Source organism: Rhizopus delemar, genomic scaffold (assembly GCF_000149305.1).
Source record: "Rhizopus delemar RA 99-880 supercont3.18 genomic scaffold, whole genome shotgun sequence".
NCBI lineage: Eukaryota > Fungi > Mucoromycota > Mucoromycetes > Mucorales > Rhizopodaceae > Rhizopus > Rhizopus delemar.
In genome coordinates, this window is record NW_027137844.1 from 71428 (window position 1) to 95499 (window position 24072).

The window sequence follows — 24072 nt, forward strand, 5'->3', positions numbered from 1 at the left end:
TCCTAAATAGTCCTACATCCAGAGTTATCTGAAACCATCCCAATAGCATAATTGACAATACAAGCTAGGAACAGGCTAAACTAATAATTAGAAATAGTAATCATCTATTCTGTCGAATTGATCATAAATCTGTCCTAATTCTTTATCCGTATCATGTCTATAAATACTCTCACTTTTTACATGTAGAATTATTTTTTATCATATTCAATCTTAGTTATCTTAACTTAATAAAGAGATACCAAGTTCTAACAGTATTTCTTTATCTTTGTTGTTATACTACTTTTACCTAAAACCCCCCTATCCTAAACATTTTTTACTGTTAATTACTTGCAAATGAATTCTACTGTTGAAAACTCTGGTGCTAATACTGCTGAAATGAATTCTATGGGCGCAGCAAATGATTCCAATGATTACTCTCAAGACTTCAATGAAGGTTCTTCTTTGTCTTCTGCTGGTATGTCTATTCAAGATGATTCCGCTATGGTGGTTGATTCTGGTTCCGATTTTGTATCTTCTTCTGTGGTGTCAAACAAGAAGAAGGACAATGTTGCCATTAACCTCACGCAACTGCGCAGTGAGATGGATGAGCAATTGAAGATGTTTTGTCATGTAAGGGCTTCAGGTGATGATGCAGCCATTGATGAAGCACTTCGAGGAATAGACAAAACAAAGCGCAGAATTGCAGCAATGTTGGAATGTCAATCCTTTTACAAGAAACTTGACATGCATCAAAACCCCACTGGAGGTAGCAATGCGGTTTCTGCTGGGCTTTCCTTGTCTCATAGGGATTTGCCTAAGTTTCAGTTGGCTACCAGTGTTATCAGACCCTTTCCAAATGAAGAGGTTTTTGAATCTGTGGAGCACTTCTTGACAAAATTTGAAAACATCATTGAGGGTTCCTCATATCAGAGTGTTGAGCATGTTTGGAAAAAGTTTTTACCACTTTGTTTACCTTACAGTGACAATGCCTGGGTAGAGACCGAGCTTAAGAGATGTCGTAATTGGTCCGAAGCAAGACAAGCATTCGTAGGTCATCATGGATCAAGCATGTCAAGTAGCTATTACAATGACTTGGTTTTTACGATGACGATGAGCAGCAAGGAATCTATTAGTGATTACTCTAAGAAATTTCTGCAAGCTGTTTTTTATGCGGGACTTCCTAAGGATGATCCACGTATCGCTGATCGTTTTTTGGCATCGTTGACGCTACCTGTCCAAACTATCATCCGAATGACTGTGACAAGAGTGGAAGGAAAACGAAGCAGACCACACAATTGGACTGTCGAGTACTTATCGCAAGTGGGACGTGATGTCCTTGGTGATGATAACAGTCTGTATGCTGAAGCCACTGCTATGATTCCTGGTGCAAATCGGGTAAAGAAGCAAGAAGGTGTAGATCATGGGCTTGCAAACAAGCATCGCATTAGCAAGCCTATCAAGGCAAACAAGTTGGCCAAGTCTTTCTTCTGTTCCCATCATGGAAAGAATGGCACTCATAACTCCAAGGATTGTTACAGCCTGAAGAATAGAGCTGAGAAGAATACGGAGAAAAAAGAAAACAATTGTTACAAGTGCCACCAACCATGGTTCAAAGGCCATGTATGCAAAAAGGATGAGCCTAGAAGAGTTCTTGCTGTTTCCAAGGTAGAGAAACAAGAAGAGAGTCAAATTGACAAGGCCACTGCTGAAGTCGAGGTGATGATGGAGGACTTGAGTTACGATTGTAAGTATCCAAGTAAAAACAAGAATAAAGCATGTAATGATAACAGTGCATTTAACTTATTGACTCCTATCTTTATAGAGAACATAAAACTTATTGGTTTGATTGATACTGGAAGCGATGCAAGTTTCATTGATGTCATTTCTTTAAATAAAAAGCTAAAAATCAATAAAGTTAACAAAATTACTGGTTCCTATAATTTTTTGTCTCATAATAATGAAATATCTCGAATTGGTATAACTGATCCGTTGCAATTTAAATACGCAAATGGTATTCAGTTTAAACATTCATTAGAAGTAATGAAGTTTAACAAAGAATTCGAATTTGATATTCTTCTTGGAACTGATATCTTGCCTAAAATGAATATTGGTTTAACTGGTGTAGCATTTAAACTTGATGGTGAACACTCACACTCTGATACTACAGCCAATGATAATCTAATCCTAGATAATATCAATATTGATCGTGAAAATAAACATGAGCCTGATAATTCGCCAGCTGGTACTTCCAATCAAAGGGCAGAATTTTTCAAAATAATTAAAGAGGCCATTGATAAGAACCAGAGTATTCCTATTGAATCTTCATGTCCAATGCCTGAGTCCATTATCCACCTTCCCACTAAAGAAGGCGCTACGGCTTATAGACGGCAATATCCAATTCCGCACGCTTTAAGACCAGTATTAGAAAAGCAAATAAAAGAATGGTTGGAGACTGGTACCATTATCAAGTCCAAAATCAACACATCTTTTAATAGTCCACTCCTTCTCGTTCCTAAGAGAAACAAAGCTGGTGAAATTGTTAATCATCGTGTGTGCTTGGATGTGAGACTGCTGAATAAAATTTTACCTCCTAGTTTTAATTATCCTGTTCCATTGATTAGAGATATTTTCGATAACCTGGCTGGTAAAAAGGTGTTTACAACACTTGATTTGTCTAATGCATACCATCGATTCAAAGTTGCACCTGAAGATGTGCATAAATTGACCTTCACACATAACAATGCCCAATATTCTTTCATTAAAGGATGTTTTGGAGTAAAAATGCTAACTTCCCAATTCCAAAAGTGCTTAGCAACCCTATTTGATGGGATCGACTGTGTACAAAACTTTGTTGATGACTGTATTATTGCTAGTGATAGCTATGAACAGCATGCAAAAGATGTGAAATTGGTGATTGATAAGCTGACCTCTGTGAATTTAATAATAAATCCAGAAAAATGTGTATGGTTTCAACAATCAGTTCGACTTTTAGGCTTTGTTGTAAATACGACAGGCACTAAAGTGGATCGTAAAAAGCTAACAAATGTTGAAAATTGGCCACTTCCTAATAAAAGTAATAAGCAAATCCAACAATTTATGGGTTTGATCAACTATTTTAGAGAATACATCCCAATGATTTCCAGAGTAGCTGAACCAATCACAAGATTGAGTAACGCTGCCAATGTGGAAGAGTTGTGGACTGATGAGCAAACAAACAGTTTCTATGCTTTAAAAAAGATCTTGCAGTCAGACATGATTTTGCATTATCCCAACTTAAATAAAAAATTTTTTGTGGCTACAGATGCATCGTTATATGGTGTTGCGGCAGTTCTTTATCAAAAAGATGAACATGATCGTGACAAGTATATCAGTTTTATCTCCTCTTCGTTGACACCCTCGCAAAGACGTTGGAGTACAACTAAAAGAGAGTTGTATGCAATCGTATTAGCACTCAACAAATTCAGGAAATTCTTATGGGGCAGACACTTTACCGTTTATAGTGATCATAAAGCCTTAGTTTATCTACATACCCAGAAAATTGCCAATCCTATGATGATCGGCTGGATTGAGACACTTCTTGACTTTGATTTTGATGTAGTCCATATCCCTGGTATATTGAATAAGCTTCCTGACATGTTAAGCCGTTTGTATCCACCTTTACAGGATAGCTACAAACTGGTGGAGGATAATGTGCCAAGCAAATTAAATAACCGTAACAAGAAAAGAGTTATTGCTAAAAGAAAGAAATATAGCAGAGACAAAATTATTAATGTTCTTGCTACAAAATTGGTAGAAACGAAAAATGAACGTACCGATTACATGACTCCTCCTGAAGAAGAGAGAGACGCTATACTTAGAGAAACACATTCCTTTGGACATTACGGATACCAAGCAATAGTCAGAGACATTCATAGTCGAGGCATGCATTGGACTAATATTTATGATGAAGCAAAGAGTATTATGAGTTCCTGTACCGAATGTCAGAAACATAACATTAGCAAGAGAGGCTACCACCCTTTGACTAACGTTATGGCTAATAGACCGTTTGATCACATAGCTATTGATCTTGCAGGACCACTTCCAGTGACGGATGAGGGTTACTTGTTCTTATTAGTTGTCACAGACATTTGTACAAAATACGTTGTAATCAGGGCTTTAAAAAACAAACAATCAGATACCATTGCAAAACAGCTAATTAGTATCTTTGGAGATTATGGATTTCCACGAATCATCCAAAGTGACAATGGAACTGAATTCAGAAATGCTTTAATGACAAGTCTATCAAAAAACCTTGGAATAGACCGTAGATACTCTACTGCATATCATCCACAAGGTAATGGAAGTGCTGAAGCTAGTGTAAAAATTGCATTGAATACATTGAGAAAGATGGTACGGGTGATTGGCACTTCAGGCCACGATGGATAAATCATAATATCTATAGCTATAGCGGAGCTAGAATAACAATCCAAAAATAGAAACTAAGGTTATAAGGCAAGCAGAATCGAATGGCGCTGTTTAATTTTTGAAGTTCCGAATATTTCCCGATTTAGTCTAGAATAATGGGGCGTTTCTTATGTGAAGCACCTTTGTTCCCAGTTAGTTTTATATCATTTGGTACATCGGTAATTTTCAAAAACAGTAAGCACCATATAATATTTTCAAACATGTTTAACGGTCTCACTGGAAATAATCGTGCAAACTCTGCGAACCGTTAATTGTTAGGTATATGCTTTTATGTTCAGCGATATGAAAATCTGTGATTGAATGCATATTTATGCCGACGTCAACATCTGCACCGTTTATTGACCTATGATTCTATTATTTATTCTGCGTTTTGCTAATGCAGATACTGACGGGAGTGATAATTCAGAGTTCTAAGTAGATTTAATCCTTAATGTGCGAGGACGTCTATCTTGGTAGCTGCTTTTCATAGTCTTTTCTACGTCAGAAAAAAATTGGGGACCAATGATACTTTTCAAATCAATGCTTTATTTGTCTTTTTGATCTTTATAAACCACTCATATTGCCTTATAAACTTCTTTATCGACCACTCATATTGCTTTATATACTTCTTTATGAACCACTTATATTGCTTTATATACACAAAAAAATAGGGATTTGGTTTATAAAAATAGCTTTTTTTTTATTCAAATAAAATAATAATAACAATATAGAGTATTTCTTTGCTTGTAGTGCTTTAAAAGCTTATTTGACTTACCTATTGTCACCAAAATAGCATCATCTAATCTAAAAATACATCAATTAATCTCGTGGAACTCAAAAGGTTCTCATGAGAAAAAAAAAAAAAAAAAAGCCAAGCTCAAGGATGCAAAGACACAAGGATTCAAAGATTCAAGGATTCAAGGGCTTGAGCACTCAAAGCAAAAGAAGGAAAGACATCAGTACTCAAGAACCAAAGCAAGGGCGAGAAAGAAATAGTAAAGGCCAAAGCAAAGTAGCACGTATCTATAATAATTATTAGCTATTGAGTATACGTAGTAGAAGTAATAGTACCTTTCTTTAGATAGGCCAGAAGACTAGCTAAGCTTATACCAACAAATAAAAAAGGAAGCAGCATGTATCTATGATAATTATTAGCTATATAGGTTATGTAATAGAAGTAATAGTACCTTGCTTTAGATGGGTTCAGAAAAAACAAAGCTAGCTAAGCTTATACCAATAAGTAAAGAAAAGGGAAGCAACACGCATCTATAATAGCTATTAGCAATCGAGTATATAGTAAAAGTAATAGTACCTTGCTTTAGATGGAACAGGAAAAAAAAAGAAAAAAAAAAGACACTAGTTAAGCTTATACCAACAAGTAAAGGAAGCAACGATAATCCTGGGAAAAAGACTTTATAAAGACCATTTCAAACATCAAGAAAGCAACCGATATTATTTTACTAAAGTAAAAGCACCATTAGAGCAGGAATATAGTATATATAATATGAAGAACTTACCTTTTATGAAGATTGTTTTTTTTTTTAAAAAAAAAAAAAAAAGAAAAAAGGGAAAAAAAAATACTTTTTTTATAGCCTCATTTTACTAGTGTTACAACTATTCAGCATCAGTCAAATCTAATAACCATGAAAGCTCATTCTAACACCATTTCTGAAATTAGAACAGCTATTAAAATATTCAAAAAGCTTGTTTATATATTGTTAGACTTATTCTTCATTTAAATTTAACATCTTCAACCCCAATAGTTTTTTTTTTTAAAAAAAAAAAAGAAAGAGTACAAACTAAACTAAAGAATATAAAAAAAAAACAATGTAGGACGTTTTTCTTTTTTTTCCCCTCTTTATACTTTATTTTAAAAAATGTCCAGACGCGTCGCCACTCCCATCAACGTTCCCAGCAATGCCCCCAAAAGGGCAAGAGTTTCTTCAAATATTGCTGGATCATCATCCACTGTTGTTCCTTCTTCTTCTCTTTCTTCTGCTCCTGTTTCCGCTTCTGCTTCTGCTTCTGTTCCTTTTCCTGTTCCCGTGTCCGCTCCTGTCCCTGTGTCTGCTTCCGTTGCAAGCTTTGGCAGCCATACTGGTGCAGAGGCCGTTGGAGCAGCCTCTGCTCTCACACCAGAGATGATGGCTGCCCAAATGCAGTTTTTTGCTCAAATGTGGCAACAGCAACAACTGCAGCAGCAGCAGCAGCAGCACCCAGTTCAACAGCCACAGCAAGGGCAGCAGTATGTTGATGTGGCTGAGATCAACAGGATCAAAAAGCAGTGTAGTGTAAGTTTAAAATTAAAGTATCAATTAGCAAATACAATTTAATAACTTTGTTTCTTACTTACATTATAGGATCACATAGCTGATCATTACCGTGAATACTTGGTTGGCCGTGGCATCAAGTTTGATACACTCAAGTCCATCACCGACAAGGCCAACAGAAAAGTAAAAAATCTGTTGCGCGATGAAGTCAGGAAGCACCAACGCTTCAATGGCCTGACTGATTCGCAAGTATTCACCATGATTAGAAGCAAGTTCTATTACATGGTGGATAAGGCAAATGGGAAAGCTGTGACGACACCAACGTCAGCCTGCCGCAGCCGCGTAAATGCAGTAAGTACTTGATATTTAAAAATTGTAATATAAAATGCCTATAATACTTACATCAATACTTTATAATAGAAACTCCTTAACAGGAGGGTTGCTTACAACGCTAACGCAGCTGCATACCAAGCACGGTTCCCATTTGCCGAAAAGATCTTGACGGTTGATTGGACCTCTGATGAGGAGAATGGCCCAGAAGATGAAGATGGCCGTACGTTTATTGTCAAACGGCCATCATTCAGAAGTGAAAGAGTAAGTATGACATATCAATAAATCTCATTTTCTAATATACCTTAATTGCCTACAGGTAGTGGAATTCCACAAAGAGCTCCAGAAAGGGCACAGAGAACTACTAAAGAAAAAGGGAGCTCCACCAACAATTAGAAGAAGAGTACAATATGTTGAAATGGAGTTCCCAGATAAACTTGATCATGAGTACTACCCTTCCTGGGCTTTTTCTTCCCCTGCTCTTGGCTTCCCCACTTCTGTTTCTGGTCCTTCCTCCTCTGCTGCTGCGAACCCAATGCCATAGGCATCCGCTTTTTTGTTTCCTTTTTTTTTTGTTTCTTGTTTTGTTGCCTCTTATCAAATTGAATAAACATTTGTTAAAAAAAAACTAGTCTATTGAATGATTCTTTAGTAAAATATATAAAATAATAATAATGATAATGATAAAAATAATGATAAATGATTGAATTGTTTTTCATATTTGCTACATATAAATCTTTCTTGGAAGAGAGAGAGTGAGAATATGATTGTCAATGTAAGGCTTGACAGCAACAGGATTGTAAATGCGATGAATCGGAAGTATGTTTTGTCTTGACACAGGTTCATACTGGTTCTTCCACACTTGGATGCCAGTACCATCAAAGGAGGGGAAATGTTGGGACGCATGACTGTACCAATTGACAAATGCAAAGTAATGAGTGTTGTTACCAAATGAATGAGTAAAAAAATATGATATTTGACCAATGCGCAGTTGATTGTCGACAATGGCCTGAATGAATGATGATGGTGATGATGATAATGAATTTGCACTTGCTGGCTGATAAAGCTGTCCAAGCAAAGTGATTTTTTTGAATGAGTGTATGGTGGTATCAATGTATGTATTTGTTATCATAGGTGCATAGGTGTTCATATAGTAATTTTTTAAAGCATCACAATGCTCATGGCATATAAGTTCTGTTTTCTTGTTGAATTTTAAAGGAAAGGATGATGGTGGTAGAGGCTCACTACCAGTGATCGTCGAATTGAATAAACTAGGCCCGTCTATGAAACGAGAGTAGTCAAATGGCGTTAAACCACTCTCGTCACTCGTAACCCCGCCTATCTCTTCTATCGATTTCACCAATAGGAGCATATCTTCGTTGTTTGTGTTAATGAATGAATGTAATGAATGTATGAGGTCTTGCGTATGAACATTTTGTGTAAACATAATGGCATAGGTTGTTTCGAAGCCTGTCTTGAAATTAATATTAATATTTTTTATATTACCATTAAGGCGTTCGAAACCATAAAGCCAAAAGGCATAAGAAGGACCAAAGTCCAAAAAGCATTCCTTCAGATGCATGTGCATATGCATATTTGGGGTTGTCATAGAGTTTTCCATACAATTGAACACATGACTTCCAAAATTCTTAAAAAGTGAATGCGCCCATTCTATGTCTTCAACTGTAATCAAGGGGCCGGTGACCAACTTCACAGCTTCAACATACTGCATCCAAACATCGAAGTGCTCTCTTGTCAGCTTTTGTTTCAAGAGAAAAGGCGAAAGCACAACACACCACGTTCTCCACTCGTCAGATTTCATATTGCTGAAAGAACTTTCAACCTTGGCTTTTTTTTTTAAAAAAAAAAATTGTTAGCTTGAACATAAATTAAAGTTTTTTATATTTGTTACATACATCTAGGGATCTTGCAGTATTGAGAAGGAATGAGAATTGAATTTGATTCATCAGCCATTGCCTTGAAATCATTTACTGTAAGCAAACCACGGCTTTCCCAAACTTCAATCATCCTCTTTGGTGTACCAAGGAACAAGTTGTGCATTGGATCCACAGTTGTCAATCTTACCACATCAAAATAGCAAAGTCGATGAAGCTCGCTCCATTTACTCCCCGTACTTGTCTGCAATGCCTTTTGCTGGGTGATATGGGTCGCGTTCAGCCAGTCATACGCCTCTCGTCTTTGCTGGGTGCTGTCCCTCATTACCCAATGCTCATCATCAAAGTTGGAGAAATCAGGCTTGGATGAATTGGCGCCAGTACTGATTCTTGGAAAGACAGTTGAGCATTTGTTACAAGCCTTATGAGCTGACTGCCCCATAAACCCGGCTACTTTACGTGCTGCAGGTATGTCACAGTTGACTGACATTAAAGCAACACGAACAAGCACACCATTTGGGCATTGATAGGTGGGTATAACCGCACCATCGTACAGGACAATCAACTCATCCACCATTGGCCGCAAGAAGTTTTGAATTTGGTCATCCGTGGGTTCGCCAGGACCAGGAATCATGCCAACGAGGATAATGTTGGAAGTCTTCATCCTCGAACTTCTAGGGAGATTGTTGATAGTTAGGTATACACCACCACAAGAGTAGTGCATACCGTCACTAGGCTGGAACCAGTCCACATTCAACGACACCATCAGCGACCTTTCTTTGTTGACAAATGGCTGAGCATTTGAGTCAGCAAGCTGGCCCCAAACTCTACCATCATAAATGTCGTAAAGAACATCCTCTTCCACCGATCTACTTCTCCACTGCTCAATTTGAAACTCGAAGGCAGGACGAGCAAAAAACTTCTTTAAGGTTTCCAAAGTTGAGTTGTAAGGATATTCAAGGGCAGGCTTGACGGTGCTTCCAACATAAAGAGGATTACCACATGGTTGTTCTTGGCGGTGAGGGTTGTTTGCAAACCTGACGTAGGAGCATTGTCGGGCATGCAAACTTCCCATGGTGTACACGCTTCTGCAGAGGGAACAGACAAGAAAACGGGAGACACCACTGATGGCAGACGAGTAGTTGACCATGGCACGAGCTGTGGAGATCTTTGTTGGAATCTCCATGCCATGGCCAAGAGCACGAACAAAGAAAGAAAGAAAGGCTAATAACTCTTCACCAGCTTGCACAGAGAGGTGCTTTGCTTGGAAAAGAACCACGTAAAGCACCAAAAGATGCTTGAGCTGATCTTCGTGGCTCAATTCCTCCTCTCCATCAACATTCATGTGGTCTAACAAGTTGCAAAATACACTTCAATAAATAAAATCTTTCTAATATAAAATGCTTTGTTGACTGAAAATATACCTTCAAAGGTGGTATGCTCACTTTCGGTTTCATGGATGGCTGCTGATTGTTGCATGACTTCGGTTGATTGTCTTCCAGACTCTATTTTTTTTTTTTTTTACATTAACACGAGTGCCTTTATACAAAAAAAATAAAACTAAAACCTCTTCCTCTGATTCTGTCTAAACGCTTATGGCTAAGAACAGTTCTTTTGGTGAGTCTTCTAAATCCACCGGGATGCATGCTGCATTCGGTACAAGTGCAGGCGATTTTGGTGTTGTTCATGTTGTTCATTTTAAAGAATTTAGTATTTTGTAAAGAAATAAGGAAGAAAAAAAAACGTGCCTGATAAAAAAGGAATACTAAATTTGCAAAAACAGTCGGTGCTTAAACAATGAAATAAGGCAGTAAAATAACTTTTTTTTTCTCCCTAGTTTTGTTTCATGGAATAGGCTAGATGCCAAAATTAAAGAAGATAAAAAGAAAAGACCAAGCACTGGCCAAATGTAAGTTTATAAGAAAAAAAAATAGTGACTAAAACTAATGTCCTTTTTTTTTTACATTAGAAATTCCTAATGGGACACATTCGGATGACGAACATGAACCTCATGAGCAAAGTTGTTCTTTCCAACTTAAAGAAACTATAAGAATAACAGACTTATATTGTTGCCTGTTGCTAAAAAGTTCTTTTTGGTAAAGAAAGTTGTCATTGCCCCACATCTTTAATGGCTAATGGCTAATGGCTAATGGCAAATTACGCACATGTGCAAACATAAAGTAAGTAATAAACTAGTATAAGCTTAAAAGCATATATTCTTTTACAATATTTGTCATAAAAAATAATAAAGCAATATATTTATTTGATAAACAAAAAGTTTTGTATGTATTTGTTAATTATAACTGCCTTGTAACAAAATGTCAGCAGAGCTTCTTTATTTTTTTATTCTTTTAGAATATACACGTATTCTTTTTTTATAATGTAAAAGTATTTGCATTTCTATAAAGTATATTCGCTCTTAGATTATTGTATTCATTTGAACAATGAACTTTCTATTGCTAGACCCTGTTTTTTTTTACTTAAACTGTTTTTTTACTTAAACTGTTTTTTACTTAAACTTTTTTTTACCAAATCTTTTTTTTTACCAAGTCTTTTTTTTTTTACCAAGTCTTTTTTTTTAACCAAGTCTTTTTTTTTCCCAAACACGACTATTTTGTTACTTTCTGTTACACATTTCTAATGATCTAAGCTAAAAACCACAGACTGCCTTCCTAATATGTATTTTTCTGAGCAAAATAAAAAAAAAGAAGACATCGGTCTTTAAACGATAGAGGGGAACAGGCTTTCCAAAAAAAGATCATTTGAAAAAAAAAGACGCTTTTTTAAAACATGAATAACTCTATGAATACTTACCCTACAAAAAAAAACAAAAATATCAATAAATTTCTTTATTTTTTTCGCACCTAAATCTTTTTTCAAAATTAAAAAAAGTGCAATACAGCAAGATATAATGGTTTCTCATAAAAAAATTATAAAATCTCCGGATTGATGATTGATAGGTCTGTTAAAATTCTACGTCAAAGCCCCTACATTATTTGCAGTGTCTTCAAAATATTTATGGAAGTCCATAGGATGTTTATAAACCACTTTTGTTCAGAAATTACAAAATAGCTTAATTGGAAATATGGCTCATTTGAATCTTGATGTCACGAGTTCAATCCACCCAATGACCATTTTATACTTTTGCGATAACGAATTAAGTTTTCCCTTTTATTTATTTTAGAGCTGAAATGTTTTTGTAGGTCACAAGAACTTCTTTTTGAGGCTTGATGTTGTGATAAAGAAGTCAAAAAAAATGGTGTAACAAAGAAGTCAAAAAATGAAAAAAGTCAAGAAAATGTGAAAGGTCAAAAAAGTGAAAAAGTCAAGAAAATGAAAAAAGTCAAAAAGAGAAAAAAAATTAACAATATAAATATCCCAACTATTTAGATGAAGAAAAAGGACAGTACAGTTCTACTCACATTTTTATTTTATATATTTTATTCAATAAACAGGCAACCTTCTCATAAAAAGTTCCTGATCCCTTTATTTTTCTTTATCTTTACCTTTATTTGATTTTAAATAAAAGATCTGGTGGTCGCTACAGTATCTTTCTTTCAAAATTTCAAAAAAAACTTCTATAAAACACTCAACTCAAAACACAAACCAACAAAAAATAGCAATAGAAAAAATTAAAAGATAAAAGATTATAAAAAATGTTAAAAAGACAAAAAATGTTGAAAATATAAAAATGGTCAAAAAAATAAGAAAAGCAAAAAAGAAAAAAAAAATTATACATATGTATATATCCCATCTTTTTGTGAAGAAATTGTTGGTCAGTTTAAATAAATCATATGTTTTTACGCAGTAAATAACAAACTTTAACAAAAAAGTCCCTGTTTACCTAAACTTTTTACTCTACTTTAACTTTTATCAAGAAACATCGTATTGATCTTACACATAAGATCTGGTGGTCACTACTTATCAAACATCTGCTTAAACTCTATATAAAACAACAACTTACAAGGCAATCACAACCTTAAATCAAGCTTTACAAGCAAACTTAACTCAAATTAACTCACTTACAGAAAGACAACCTTAAATAGCAGCATAACTATATGCTAACTTTAATTTGCAAAGCAAAAGCGCTATTATCATGTGCTCTTGCTTAATTATAATTTTTCTTTGCCTAAAAAGTACTCACTGTTGTGATTTTTTCACTGCACCTACTATGTGTTGTAAAACAGAGTCTGATCATAACGGACATTGAATAATCACAACTAAAAGAAGTATATTAAAATTGATAAAAGATAATAATTTAAATCTTTATTAAATAAAATATATTCTTCTTCTTTTTTATATAAAACTACCACTATTAGATTCATTCTACAGAGTAAACATGAATACTAAATAAGTCATGATCTTTACTATTCATCATTTCTGTAAATGAATAATAATGGATCAGGTACCTAGTCAACTTTGATCTGACTGGAGGCATTTCATATAAGTATATCTTTCCTCTCAATGAAGACGGGACAACTCTCCCAGATCAGTTAAAGAATAATAAGATCTATAAAACAACGAATTAAAAATTTTCATAATCGATTCAGTGATTATTCTTCAATCAAATGTGTCAATGATTGGATCTACGCTCATAACTACTCATTTACCCGCCAACTGATAGAAGAATATAAATAGTAGACTTTGTAATGATTTCTTTTTAACAATTAAGATTGTCTTAAATAAAGTTCAGTCTCAAAAAGTATTCTTTTGGTTTATCTTTGTTATTACCTTTACCAGAACATAACACTATGAACTATAAACACACATCGAAAAACAAAAAAAGTAGCAAAGAAATGTACCAAATCCAATAAAAAATAATTTACAGTTTTTTTTTTTAATTCAAATTATAATGAGAATAACACATTTTATTAGAACATTTAAAATTTAACTAAGAATAGATTTGTAATCAACAAAACATTATAAAAACGATAAGCATTAATATTTTTAAATGATATTCAAGAATAATATCACGATATTATATAACAGTATATAGGTTATTACTGTTGTAGAACAGTAACTGATTGTAGTTAACGTTGATAAATATAAGTCTTAATACAAGATCATAATTAAAATAAAATAAATTCAAGTTTATTTAAATAAGATCATACAATCAATTCCAATTAAACAAGTTCTTTTAGAATATGTATTGTATTCATGAGAGTTCTTTGATAAGAAGACGTATCAACTAAAATAACCAAATCCAATCCAATGTCAGGAATATTGCTAATCTTTCACATAATTGAAATAACGCGTAAAATAACGTTATTCAATTCAGTGAGGAATTCCCAGAATAAAAGATAATCTATGACAGACATACAAAAGAACAAATGAAAAGTTTTCATAATCATAAATAGAGATGACACTTGATAAAGCACCTGAAAGAGTAGAAGAACGTTTACAATACAAGATATCAAGCCATTCACTCAATAAGATATAAATATCTGCCTTCAATTAGAATAATTTTTACTTTAACTTAAACTGAAATAAAGATCAGACTCGAAACGTTCACAAACTGTTTCTTTATTTTTGTTTTTACCTCTTGTTTTCTATTATCTTAACAATTACAATTAGTTTTTTTACGACTAATGTTTGAACCATAATGAAGAAATAACGATATTTTAAGAATCGAGGAAGCAATGTGATTCTTACATAATATCAATGATGTTATTTAGTTAAAAAACTTAGTATCTATATTACATTCATCAAAAGATGCTTAGAAATAAGCTTCCATTTGGTATGCATACTCGGACAGTGGATGATGCCACTTTGCAAGAAATCCTTGTTATAGCATATACGCTAAGAACCCTAAATCGGTTGCAAAAATTTTGGCGGCCATATCGATGTTTCATATAACTGCCATACATCAGTAATGTTAGAATTCAAGAAACATACAAAGGAGTTGGCGATTGCTAATCCTTCACAAAAGTAAATGAGGGCAAGCTGAGGAAATCAGATGCTTACAGTGCCAGATGAGCTCCAAAATTCAATTTTTCAGATTCCATTCAAACTTTTACCCAATATAGCGTACTATTGGATAAGTCATTTCCCAAAATATCGGAGTGTGAAAGCAAATATTCGCTCCGCAATCATAAAAAAAGTGCAGACATGCTATAAATTTAAGGGTCACATAAAATTGTTTCTATTCGATGGTTTTTAGTAAAAATTTGCATACCATAAGTTCTAACTGATTAAAGTATTTGTGCAAAATATCCGACAAAATCTCCGACATTTTTATTTTTTTATTGCTGTTTTTAACATATTTCTCTTCATCAAATACAGATATTTTAGCAAAGTTATAACGCCTATTGTTGGACCATATAGTTACACAAATGTTCAAAGTCTTACTAAAATCTGTGAAGAAGTCATTGATATAGAGCGTGCCCAAAAAAATTGCATACCGCCTATTTTCAAGCGCAGATATCTACAACAAATAGTCGGAATTGGAAAACGAAAATGGTACCAATCAATGCGCAATGGCCAAAAATATATATTTCCATATTTGGAATGTAGTTATAGCACCGATTGAACCGTAAATATCATGATTTATCCATCGTGGCCTGAAGTGCCAATTGTCCAGATGGTACAATCCAATAGTAGAGATTGGGATCATTATCTTCCAATTGTGCAACTCTGTATGAACAGATACATAAAAAATAAATCACTAAGCTCTCCATTCTCGCTCATGTATGCTCGCAGAGTAAACTTACCTGACGACTATACAAACAAAGAAAAGTATCCACTCCCTAAAGATGTAATGACCATCAAAGAGCTTGAAGAACGAGTCAATTACATGGAAAATGTTATATTTCCTGCCATAAATGAAAGAACCCAAAAGATTAATGAGGAGTACAGTAAGAGATACAATGATAAAAATATACTTGTAAATATCCCCAGTGGAACACATGTAATGGTTAGACTAAATAGTAGAAGTGGGAAACTTGCACCACTATACGAAGGACCTTATACAGTGGTTCGAAAGAACAAAGGAGGATCATATGAATTAAAAGATGAGCAGAATGAATTAATGCATCGTAACTATACGCCGTCTGAATTGAAAATAGTGCATATAGATGAGTCTAACATTGAAGATGAATACTATGAGCTTGAAGCCATTAGAGATCATCGTGGACCTTCTGGCAATAGAGAGTATTTGGTAAAATGGGCTGGTTATGGCGAACGTGCTAACACATGGCAAAAGGCTGGTGATTTCACAGACCCAACTATCATACAGAAATATTGGGATAAACAAGACGAACTGAAAAAGTTGGAACATGAGAGAGCTGAACAACTTGTAAATAAAGCATCCTCCAATTCCAAATACAATGAGTCCAATAGAAGTTCCACACCTAAAGTGAGTGATGAGAAAAAAGTACACTCTGTTGAGACAAAGAAAAGAACTCTTCCTACAAAGCTTAGTAGAGAAGAAAGATTGTTAAAGAGAAGGCTTAACAAGGAGAAAAAATAATAATATATATAAAAAAAAAAAAAAAAAAAAAAGATCACGGACAAAGATAGTCACGGTAAATTACCCCACAATTTAACATGAAAATGATCTACCAAATTGATTAGACATTTCATAACGCATACCTATTCACCTTTATGCCGAATCAACAAGGCGTTGTTGAATCTGGTGGAGGATAATGTTAAGGATACATAAGATTATAGTCACTTTATGTTAGTAAAAGGAATCGGATATGATCCTGAATAGTATGTTGACATAACTTGGAGTCATTTATAACATTATTCCCAGCACAGATCAATAAAAGACTTTGATTAGATTTTTATATTAAGCTTTATTCATATTAACTTCACATAGTCAAATAATATGGCATGGTTGTAATATAGTTTATTGATGATATGAGCATGTTGAATAAGGAATGACAATTACTTACCGGATCATCATTAAGTCATGTAAACATTTGTCCTAACTGAGATATTATTATTAGCCATAATATCCAATCACGGAACTAGAGGATTTTATATTCATCCGTACCGTCTCCTAAATAGTCCTACATCCAGAGTTATCTGAAACCATCCCAATAGCATAATTGACAATACAAGCTAGGAACAGGCTAAACTAATAATTAGAAATAGTAATCATCTATTCTGTCGAATTGATCATAAATCTGTCCTAATTCTTTATCCGTATCATGTCTATAAATACTCTCACTTTTTACATGTAGAATTATTTTTTATCATATTCAATCTTAGTTATCTTAACTTAATAAAGAGATACCAAGTTCTAACAGTATTTCTTTATCTTTGTTGTTATACTACTTTTACCTAAAACCCCCCTATCCTAAACAGTATACAAAGATTTACTTTGGGTTTTAGAAAGCGGTTTTAGAAATTGCACTGAAATTGGAAATGTTTTTTTTCAACCAAGAAAAAAAAATCTAACTGAGATGTCAATTAGAAATGTGTTAATTCATTTACCTTTGTTTGCTAATTTCAATTTCTTATTCAATGTATCTACAGTGAGTTAAAAAACCGTTTCAGTGTTCTTCCTAAATATGGTTTTGCTACCACTACTACCGATATACTTAGTAAAATGCTATATTTTATACATCATATGGAAGCACTAGTCCTGGTGTATCATAAAATATAGAGATAGTATTACTTTTTCAATATTTGCTCACTAAACCTTATAAAATTACTACAGTCGGTGCACTGAAACGGTTTTTTAACTCCATTCAAAAAAACATAAATACCAATAACAATTACGCAAACCTCATTTTTCATTTATGCAATGTACATGAAGCCAGGAGATAAGTATTCTGCTTTGCATTTATTAAAAAAACAAGTATATAAACACGTTATTTTATTAATAAACGCGTAACAAATTTTGTCCTTTTTCATTTAACATTTTCAACCCAATCTTTATTAAAAATGACTCGCTCTATTTCCCAAGACACTCAAAATGATTTGAGAGTGCTGCTAGATACCGATTTGTCTTATGAAGAAATTGCTGATCGCTTGACTCTCTCTAAAGCCACTGTTCATCGATATTGCAAAAAATGGAATATCCAAAGACCCGATAATACTGGCGGACGACCTTGTAATAAACGAAGATAAAAAGAAATAAAAAAGCACCAAAACGATAATTACTTTGAGATACTTTTTATTCTTGATTATATCCAAGTTAAAAGTTATCCTTTTTTCAATCAGGATTTAGGTGGGATATTTATATTCTTTTGAATGATAATTCATGGGGACGATTGAGTTAAATCAATTGGTTCTTTCTTGATGTTTCATTATGGATTGGGGCATTGTCATCATATCTTGTTCCATGGAATCTTATCTTGTATAATTATATTATAAATCGTTGTTCTAAGCTACTAGTGTTGCATTTATAAATAGTCATCCATGGAATCGTTGTTTAAGACGGCACTTGTATTTTGTTCCTGAATGGTTATTGGGTTTGAGTAAACTCGGTTACTAAATAAGTACAGAAAGACTGAAACCTAATAATGGAGACAACAGGAGCTATTAAGGCACCAATCGGATTATCGATAGGATTATTTCTCAATCATTCGTTTAGATCAATAAAGTTACTATGCAAGAAAAACAATATTCTATTCTGACATACATAGTCTCAATGCAACTTAATACATTGGATCATAAAAGAGATTATGCAAAGACTCATTACTATAACAAGTTGGTATTATATATGCAAGACATTCATTACTCTTTATGATATAATTCATCGTCAGATCTTTATGATTCAACTATGCTAGTGTTGGAGATGTTTGGTTTATAGCATAATTTATTATTTTATTATGTCTACCTATAACACAATTCAGATGGACGCACCTGGGCTTGGATCCGATCAGGGGAAAGCTTGAAATCTCATCATGTCAAGATGACTGTTAAGCATGGTGGAGGCAGTATTATGCTGTGGAGCGCCATTACCTATGCAGGAGTCGGTTGGATGTGCAAGGTCAATGGTAATATGGATAAAGAATTGTACAGAGAGATTTTGGAAGATGAATTGGAGCGTACTACCGAGTTTAACATCGATAAATTAGAATTGGAACGTCAGCAGATGATTTTTTAACATGAGAATGATACTAAGCATTCGATCAAATTAGTAGAAAATATCTTAAACAGCAGTTCTACAACATCCTGGAGTGGCCTGCACAGTCCCCTGACCTCAATCCAATTGAAAATATGTGGTCATTGTTAAAGAGAAGGCTGAATGATTATGAAACAGCACCAAAAGGCATGAATGAATTATACGAACGAGTAACTAAAGTTTGGTACGACTTAATGAAGCCAGAAGAGTGTCAAAAGGTTATAGAATCAATGCCTAAGCGTATAAAGCAATGTATCAAGAACAAAGGACGCTGGACTGACTATTAATATCAAATAAATAAACCATTTTATATTTTTTTGAGAATGCGACAAAACTGTCCCAATGCACCGCTTGTTTTCCATCCCCTCTATCTCCACTTGCGGCACTTTAATCGGTCTTTGCTATATGCTGTTTACTTCTACAAGACTTTGGCTATCGAATGATATACAACAAGCCATAAATTAATCTGATAACCATAACGCTACAGGCCATAAAAGAGAAAACTACAAAACATTGGGACAGTTTTGTCGCTCACTGTATAATATGAAAACATTAGGAAGTCAATAGCTAACAACTACTATTTATTGAGTAAAAAAAGGAGAGGAACTAATAATTTAGAATGAACCCTGGATTATATCGTCTGACTATTAATTGTATAGTCTGACGTAGGCTGGACTGAGATCAGTAATAAAATAATGAATAAAGACATCATTAATGACCAAACACGACACACACACACCATGAAAAAAAATCAATACTCCTCTGAATATCAAATGCAAGATAATTGATGTATACCTGATGAGCTTTAGAAGATCCTCGGGGTTGGTTGTGAGTCCAGCATAATCAAGGATGACTAATCTGATATTCGCACTTGATGACTTGGCAAGCATGACAAAGTCTAGGAATTTTTTATGAGATATGAAGGCAGCACCCTGTCTTTTGATGATTTACCTTGAAAATGACTATCTTTGTACTTAATTTTGTCCATCACAGTTGCAGTGTTGTTGCTGAAATCACGCTCAAGCAAGAGTGAGCTGGCAGAGCAAATGGGGGATACATACACCTTTTCACAAAGACATTTCACTTTCAGGATTTCCACCATGCGTTGGATCAGTTTTACTCGTTGTTCATGTGAGACGTTGCATTTTGATTTGCGACAGTACCCAACTGTAAGCCAGTTACCACTTGTCTCGCGCACCTTTTTCCTGTAGGAGAGTGTATTAAAGACTTTGTTCAAAGCATCACCTAAAAAAAATAGGGATTATTGTCGTAAAGGTAAATATTACAGTCAGGTCATTTACGTCGATGTTCCTCTTTGAGCACCCATAAACTTCTCATCCGGACAGTCGCGGCACCAGCCCTACACATCGTTGAACGACCAAAACGGCCATTTTTTGCTAACCAGTCGGCAACTTTTGTTTTTAAATTGTTGCTTTCGACGTTTGTCAGATATCCACTGAGCAAGTCAACTAGTTCTTCCATTGACCAATTTCTGTAAATAAACTGCTCCTCATTGGCAACCGGCTTTGTCTTCGAGGCAATACAAGCAAAGAAGTCAAGAACACTATCCTTAGTGAGCTTGATGCCTAATATATGGAATAAAACATTTCAATTTTAGTCTATCGCACCCTGACCAAAATAAAAAAAACTTACTGGAATCAATCGAATTATCCGAATCAGACGTTTCTAAGAAAACAAAGCGAAAAAAAAAGTTGAGAAACTAATACATCAATTTAAATTCTTTTTATTTCGAGCAATCTACCTGTTAACTCTGCTTCATCGATATCAATAGAAGACAGCGTTGGAGAGGATGGAGGAGTTACAGGATATTTTTGGTACGTAAATGGACCGCATTCAACAACCTGTTTCCCAACGGCAACAGGTCTCATTTTGCCCTCAGCAATTGTGTACACCACTTGGAAAGGAGTCTCTTCAATAATGGCTTTGCATTTCAGTCTGTTTGATTCGGTAACTGCTTCTCCTAATACCATGCACGATGCTCGTCCTTTGGTGATGAACGGCTCCATGTTGGTAAGAAAAAAAAAGTGTGTTGATTGAAAACAGAAGTCGTTGAATGTTACCGTGAAATCAGACAAGCATTCCTATTGGCCGGTTTATTCTCCCTTAACCCGCAGCACCCGCATTTTACCTCACCGCTTTTGTTACAGATTGGTCGCTTATGTTACAGGCTGGCCACTTATGTTACAGGCTGACCGTTGCTCACTCTTTACGATGGAAAATGCTTATAAAAAAAAAACGAAAGTTTGCGCCTGTTGATGGGAGTTTGCGACTGTTGATGGGAGGATCAAACTTGGTTTTTTTTTTTACTCGATGGAACGGTGAAACTTTCACAGCCGTTCCTTGTTAAGACACCTTCTAAAGCATTTTGCCGAATGAGAAACAAAGCCTTTGAAATTGCTAAAATGTAGACTGTCACACGCTTCACTAATCCTAGTCATTAACGATTCTTTTTCAAGGAACTTGTTCCGTTTAATTTTACTCTTAACAACTGACCAGAATTGCTCAATTGGATTCAGTTCAGGAGAATATGGAGGAAGATAGACATATCGATATCCTCGAGAGTGAATGTACTTTCCAATATCTGTTGAGCTATGAATAGGGGCATTATCCATGACGAGATAATGACCCTTCATTTCTGGATACTTGTCCATTTCGTCAAGAGTCGCTTTTAAAAAGCTTAGATAATGCCCTGTCACCGTTCCTATACTATAACGGTTAGTGTCATGCCCAAGCTTTCTCTTTTTGATACGTTTTGGAACTCTCAGACTAACATTAATTAAGCCGGTGGCAGATATTGCACCTAAAATCGATGTTGAATTCGCTTTAGTTGTTGGCACTGTTACTATTGCAGGAGTTCCCTTCCTTGACCAAGCCATGCCTAGTTTCAAATTGATATGAAAGGCTGATTCATCAAGAAAGACGCAGTTTGTTGTGAAGTCCAAGTCAGTTTGCTGCCACTTTTGCACCCAATCATACCTTTGCTGAATCTTTTCTTCGCTGTTTCTTTCGACAGGCTGGAATTGTGCTTGCTTAATGGATAGATTACATTGAGTTGTCATGAAGTTATAAACAGTACTACGTGAAACGGTGAGATCTGCAAAGTTCTGCAGTAAATATTCCATTATTTCAATTAAAACGGCAGAAGGATTCTGATCAATATATTCTAAAAGACATTGCTTATGCTCTTCCCTAAGAATACGATGTCGACCTGATTTTTTCTTTTTTTCGAAAATGCTTTCAGGATCTTCGTAATAACGTTTAACCCATCTCTGGGCTGCACGAACATGAATACCTAACTGTCTCGCAGCGGCTGAAGCACTCAAGCATTTACTGAAAAATAAATGAAAAAAACGAGTTTTCTCGTCTTCAGAGTAAACTGTATAGCGTCGCTTACTGCATAACTCCATATCAACATCTTCACTGTTCTCCTCAACTGCAGCTGCATGCAGTTCAGGATTGGAAAGTGTTTCTGGAGGTTTATTCTTAAGGAATTGTGTACGAGAACTAAGGGTCTCGATAGCGAACAACTCCTCGTCAACAACAAGATCCATAGGCTCAACTCCATGCTCATCTACAACATGTCCCTACCCATCTTCGTACAAAAATTGCATACTCATCTCAAATGTCTGTAAAATAAATTGCAAAAAAGAAAAAGAATTAAAAGAATAAAGAGTTGTCACTAATTTATACCCAAATAAAATGCCAAGAATTTTATCAGGTAATGACTAAGCGACAAGTAAAAATAGACAAAGTTCATCACGACTTCATTGCTGGATCAACCGACTTTGTTGTTGCACCCAATTTTTTTTTGCACGACATTAAACTCAAAATCAGCGACTTTACTTTCTGCAATGACTGTATGTAAACGGGAACTGTGTTGGACATCCCTCAGGCATAAGGTCATTTTTAGTGATTTTTTGAATATTTCAATTTTCGCCAAAAATATAGTACTTGTCTAGCCTTCCTTCAATTTTCCTCATATCTCTCCCGTTTGCTTTCAGATTTCACAGTATATTAGTGAGCTTTAGTAGCTCTTGAAAAATACATAAACCCATGCTTATTTTGTATTTCCCATTGAATTTCCCCTTTTGTTTTCACCCTATTCACTATGACAAAGTACTAGCCTTATATGCTTAAGAAAATAAGCAACTGTAAAAGCGAAGCTCTGTGATTTCGAATACACTTAGTTCGTACGGCAGCAGATCTTTTTAGGGTAGCAAGAATCTCCAAATGGACAATCAACAGGATAAGAAAGGAAGAAAAAAACATCAAGGCTTGTGACCGTGGTAGTCGACCGGTCGTAGTCAGCAAAATAACTAATGCAATCATCCGCCTAAAGTTTCGATAAGGACCTTTACGCACAGCTTCTGATGCTCAGCTCTTTTTGAGGTCCTTAGGATACAGTATTAGCAAACTGTCAGTCAGAAGGCACTGTAGGAAGCTAGATTTTGAGTCTGGAACTAAGGAATTGAAGATTTTCATTATCTGTATAAGCCAGAAAAAGAGATGAAAGTGGTATCACGACAAACCATCGCGTACTATAGAGGGCTGGAAGTCCATCATATTTAGCAATAAAAAAAACATGAATGTTATGAGTGCAGATAGTATACATTAATATTGAAAGCACGTCGAGCAACCTTAGCGATCTTTTCACGATGATCAAACAATGAAGCATGCTGGTTGCTCCGTTACATTTTAAGGCTGTATTAGATATTGAGGACCAGGATATTTGTGTCAAGTATACTATGCTGTAATAAAGTCATAGGTATACACATGTATTTTGCTTACTACATACCACAAAAGCCTAGGGTATAATGGTCTAAAATATCGTAATCTCTCGTTTCAGCATGACAATGACACAAAGCACAAGCCAAGGCATGCCACAAACTCAATATTTGATAACAGGGCTTCTGTGCTAAGACGTTAGTCGCAACTAATCCCGGCCTAATTCTTCTTAAGCATACTCGGTGGCAATTGAAGGCAAAGCTATGACGATACTGTTATGTTCTGGTAAAGTAAAAGAAATAACAAAGATAAACCAAAAGAATACTTTTTG

General features: G+C 34.9%; 9 protein-coding genes across 9 annotated transcripts; 6 read left to right on the forward strand and 3 right to left on the reverse strand.

The window, feature by feature from the left end:
• Window positions 1–333: 333 nt before the first annotated feature.
• Window positions 334–4404, forward strand: RO3G_15896 (uncharacterized protein; the record flags this gene model as incomplete). Its single annotated transcript, XM_067670480.1, has 1 exon — window positions 334–4404. One exon carries the CDS (start codon window positions 334–336, stop codon window positions 4402–4404), a length of 4071 nt encoding a protein of 1356 aa, XP_067526581.1.
• A 1895-nt stretch (window positions 4405–6299) lies between these two features.
• RO3G_15897 (uncharacterized protein) lies at window positions 6300–7566 on the forward strand (the record flags this gene model as incomplete). The annotated part of the gene is made up of 4 exons (XM_067670481.1): window positions 6300–6713; window positions 6783–7043; window positions 7113–7286; window positions 7342–7566. 4 exons carry the CDS (start codon window positions 6300–6302, stop codon window positions 7564–7566), a joined length of 1074 nt encoding a protein of 357 aa, XP_067526582.1.
• A 1364-nt stretch (window positions 7567–8930) lies between these two features.
• Window positions 8931–10396, reverse strand: RO3G_15898 (uncharacterized protein; the record flags this gene model as incomplete). The annotated part of the gene is made up of 2 exons (XM_067670482.1): window positions 8931–10267; window positions 10342–10396. The coding sequence occupies 2 exons, from the start codon at window positions 10394–10396 to the stop codon at window positions 8931–8933; spliced, it is 1392 nt and encodes a 463-aa protein (XP_067526583.1).
• Window positions 10397–10512: 116 nt separating this feature from the next.
• Window positions 10513–10896, forward strand: RO3G_15899 (uncharacterized protein; the record flags this gene model as incomplete). The annotated part of the gene is made up of 3 exons (XM_067670483.1): window positions 10513–10634; window positions 10755–10826; window positions 10887–10896. 3 exons carry the CDS (start codon window positions 10513–10515, stop codon window positions 10894–10896), a joined length of 204 nt encoding a protein of 67 aa, XP_067526584.1.
• Window positions 10897–15674: 4778 nt separating this feature from the next.
• RO3G_15900 (uncharacterized protein) lies at window positions 15675–16628 on the forward strand (the record flags this gene model as incomplete). Its single annotated transcript, XM_067670484.1, has 3 exons — window positions 15675–16271; window positions 16419–16440; window positions 16600–16628. 3 exons carry the CDS (start codon window positions 15675–15677, stop codon window positions 16626–16628), a joined length of 648 nt encoding a protein of 215 aa, XP_067526585.1.
• A 1181-nt stretch (window positions 16629–17809) lies between these two features.
• Window positions 17810–17995, forward strand: RO3G_15901 (uncharacterized protein; the record flags this gene model as incomplete). Its single annotated transcript, XM_067670485.1, has 1 exon — window positions 17810–17995. One exon carries the CDS (start codon window positions 17810–17812, stop codon window positions 17993–17995), a length of 186 nt encoding a protein of 61 aa, XP_067526586.1.
• A 787-nt stretch (window positions 17996–18782) lies between these two features.
• On the forward strand, window positions 18783–18977 carry RO3G_15902 (uncharacterized protein; the record flags this gene model as incomplete). The annotated part of the gene is made up of 1 exon (XM_067670486.1): window positions 18783–18977. The coding sequence occupies one exon, from the start codon at window positions 18783–18785 to the stop codon at window positions 18975–18977; it is 195 nt and encodes a 64-aa protein (XP_067526587.1).
• A 665-nt stretch (window positions 18978–19642) lies between these two features.
• RO3G_15903 (uncharacterized protein) lies at window positions 19643–20884 on the reverse strand (the record flags this gene model as incomplete). The annotated part of the gene is made up of 6 exons (XM_067670487.1): window positions 19643–19670; window positions 19791–19893; window positions 19947–20240; window positions 20297–20581; window positions 20649–20681; window positions 20758–20884. The coding sequence occupies 6 exons, from the start codon at window positions 20882–20884 to the stop codon at window positions 19643–19645; spliced, it is 870 nt and encodes a 289-aa protein (XP_067526588.1).
• Window positions 20885–21343: 459 nt separating this feature from the next.
• On the reverse strand, window positions 21344–22567 carry RO3G_15904 (uncharacterized protein; the record flags this gene model as incomplete). Its single annotated transcript, XM_067670488.1, has 1 exon — window positions 21344–22567. The coding sequence occupies one exon, from the start codon at window positions 22565–22567 to the stop codon at window positions 21344–21346; it is 1224 nt and encodes a 407-aa protein (XP_067526589.1).
• Between the last annotated feature and the right edge of the window lie 1505 nt (window positions 22568–24072).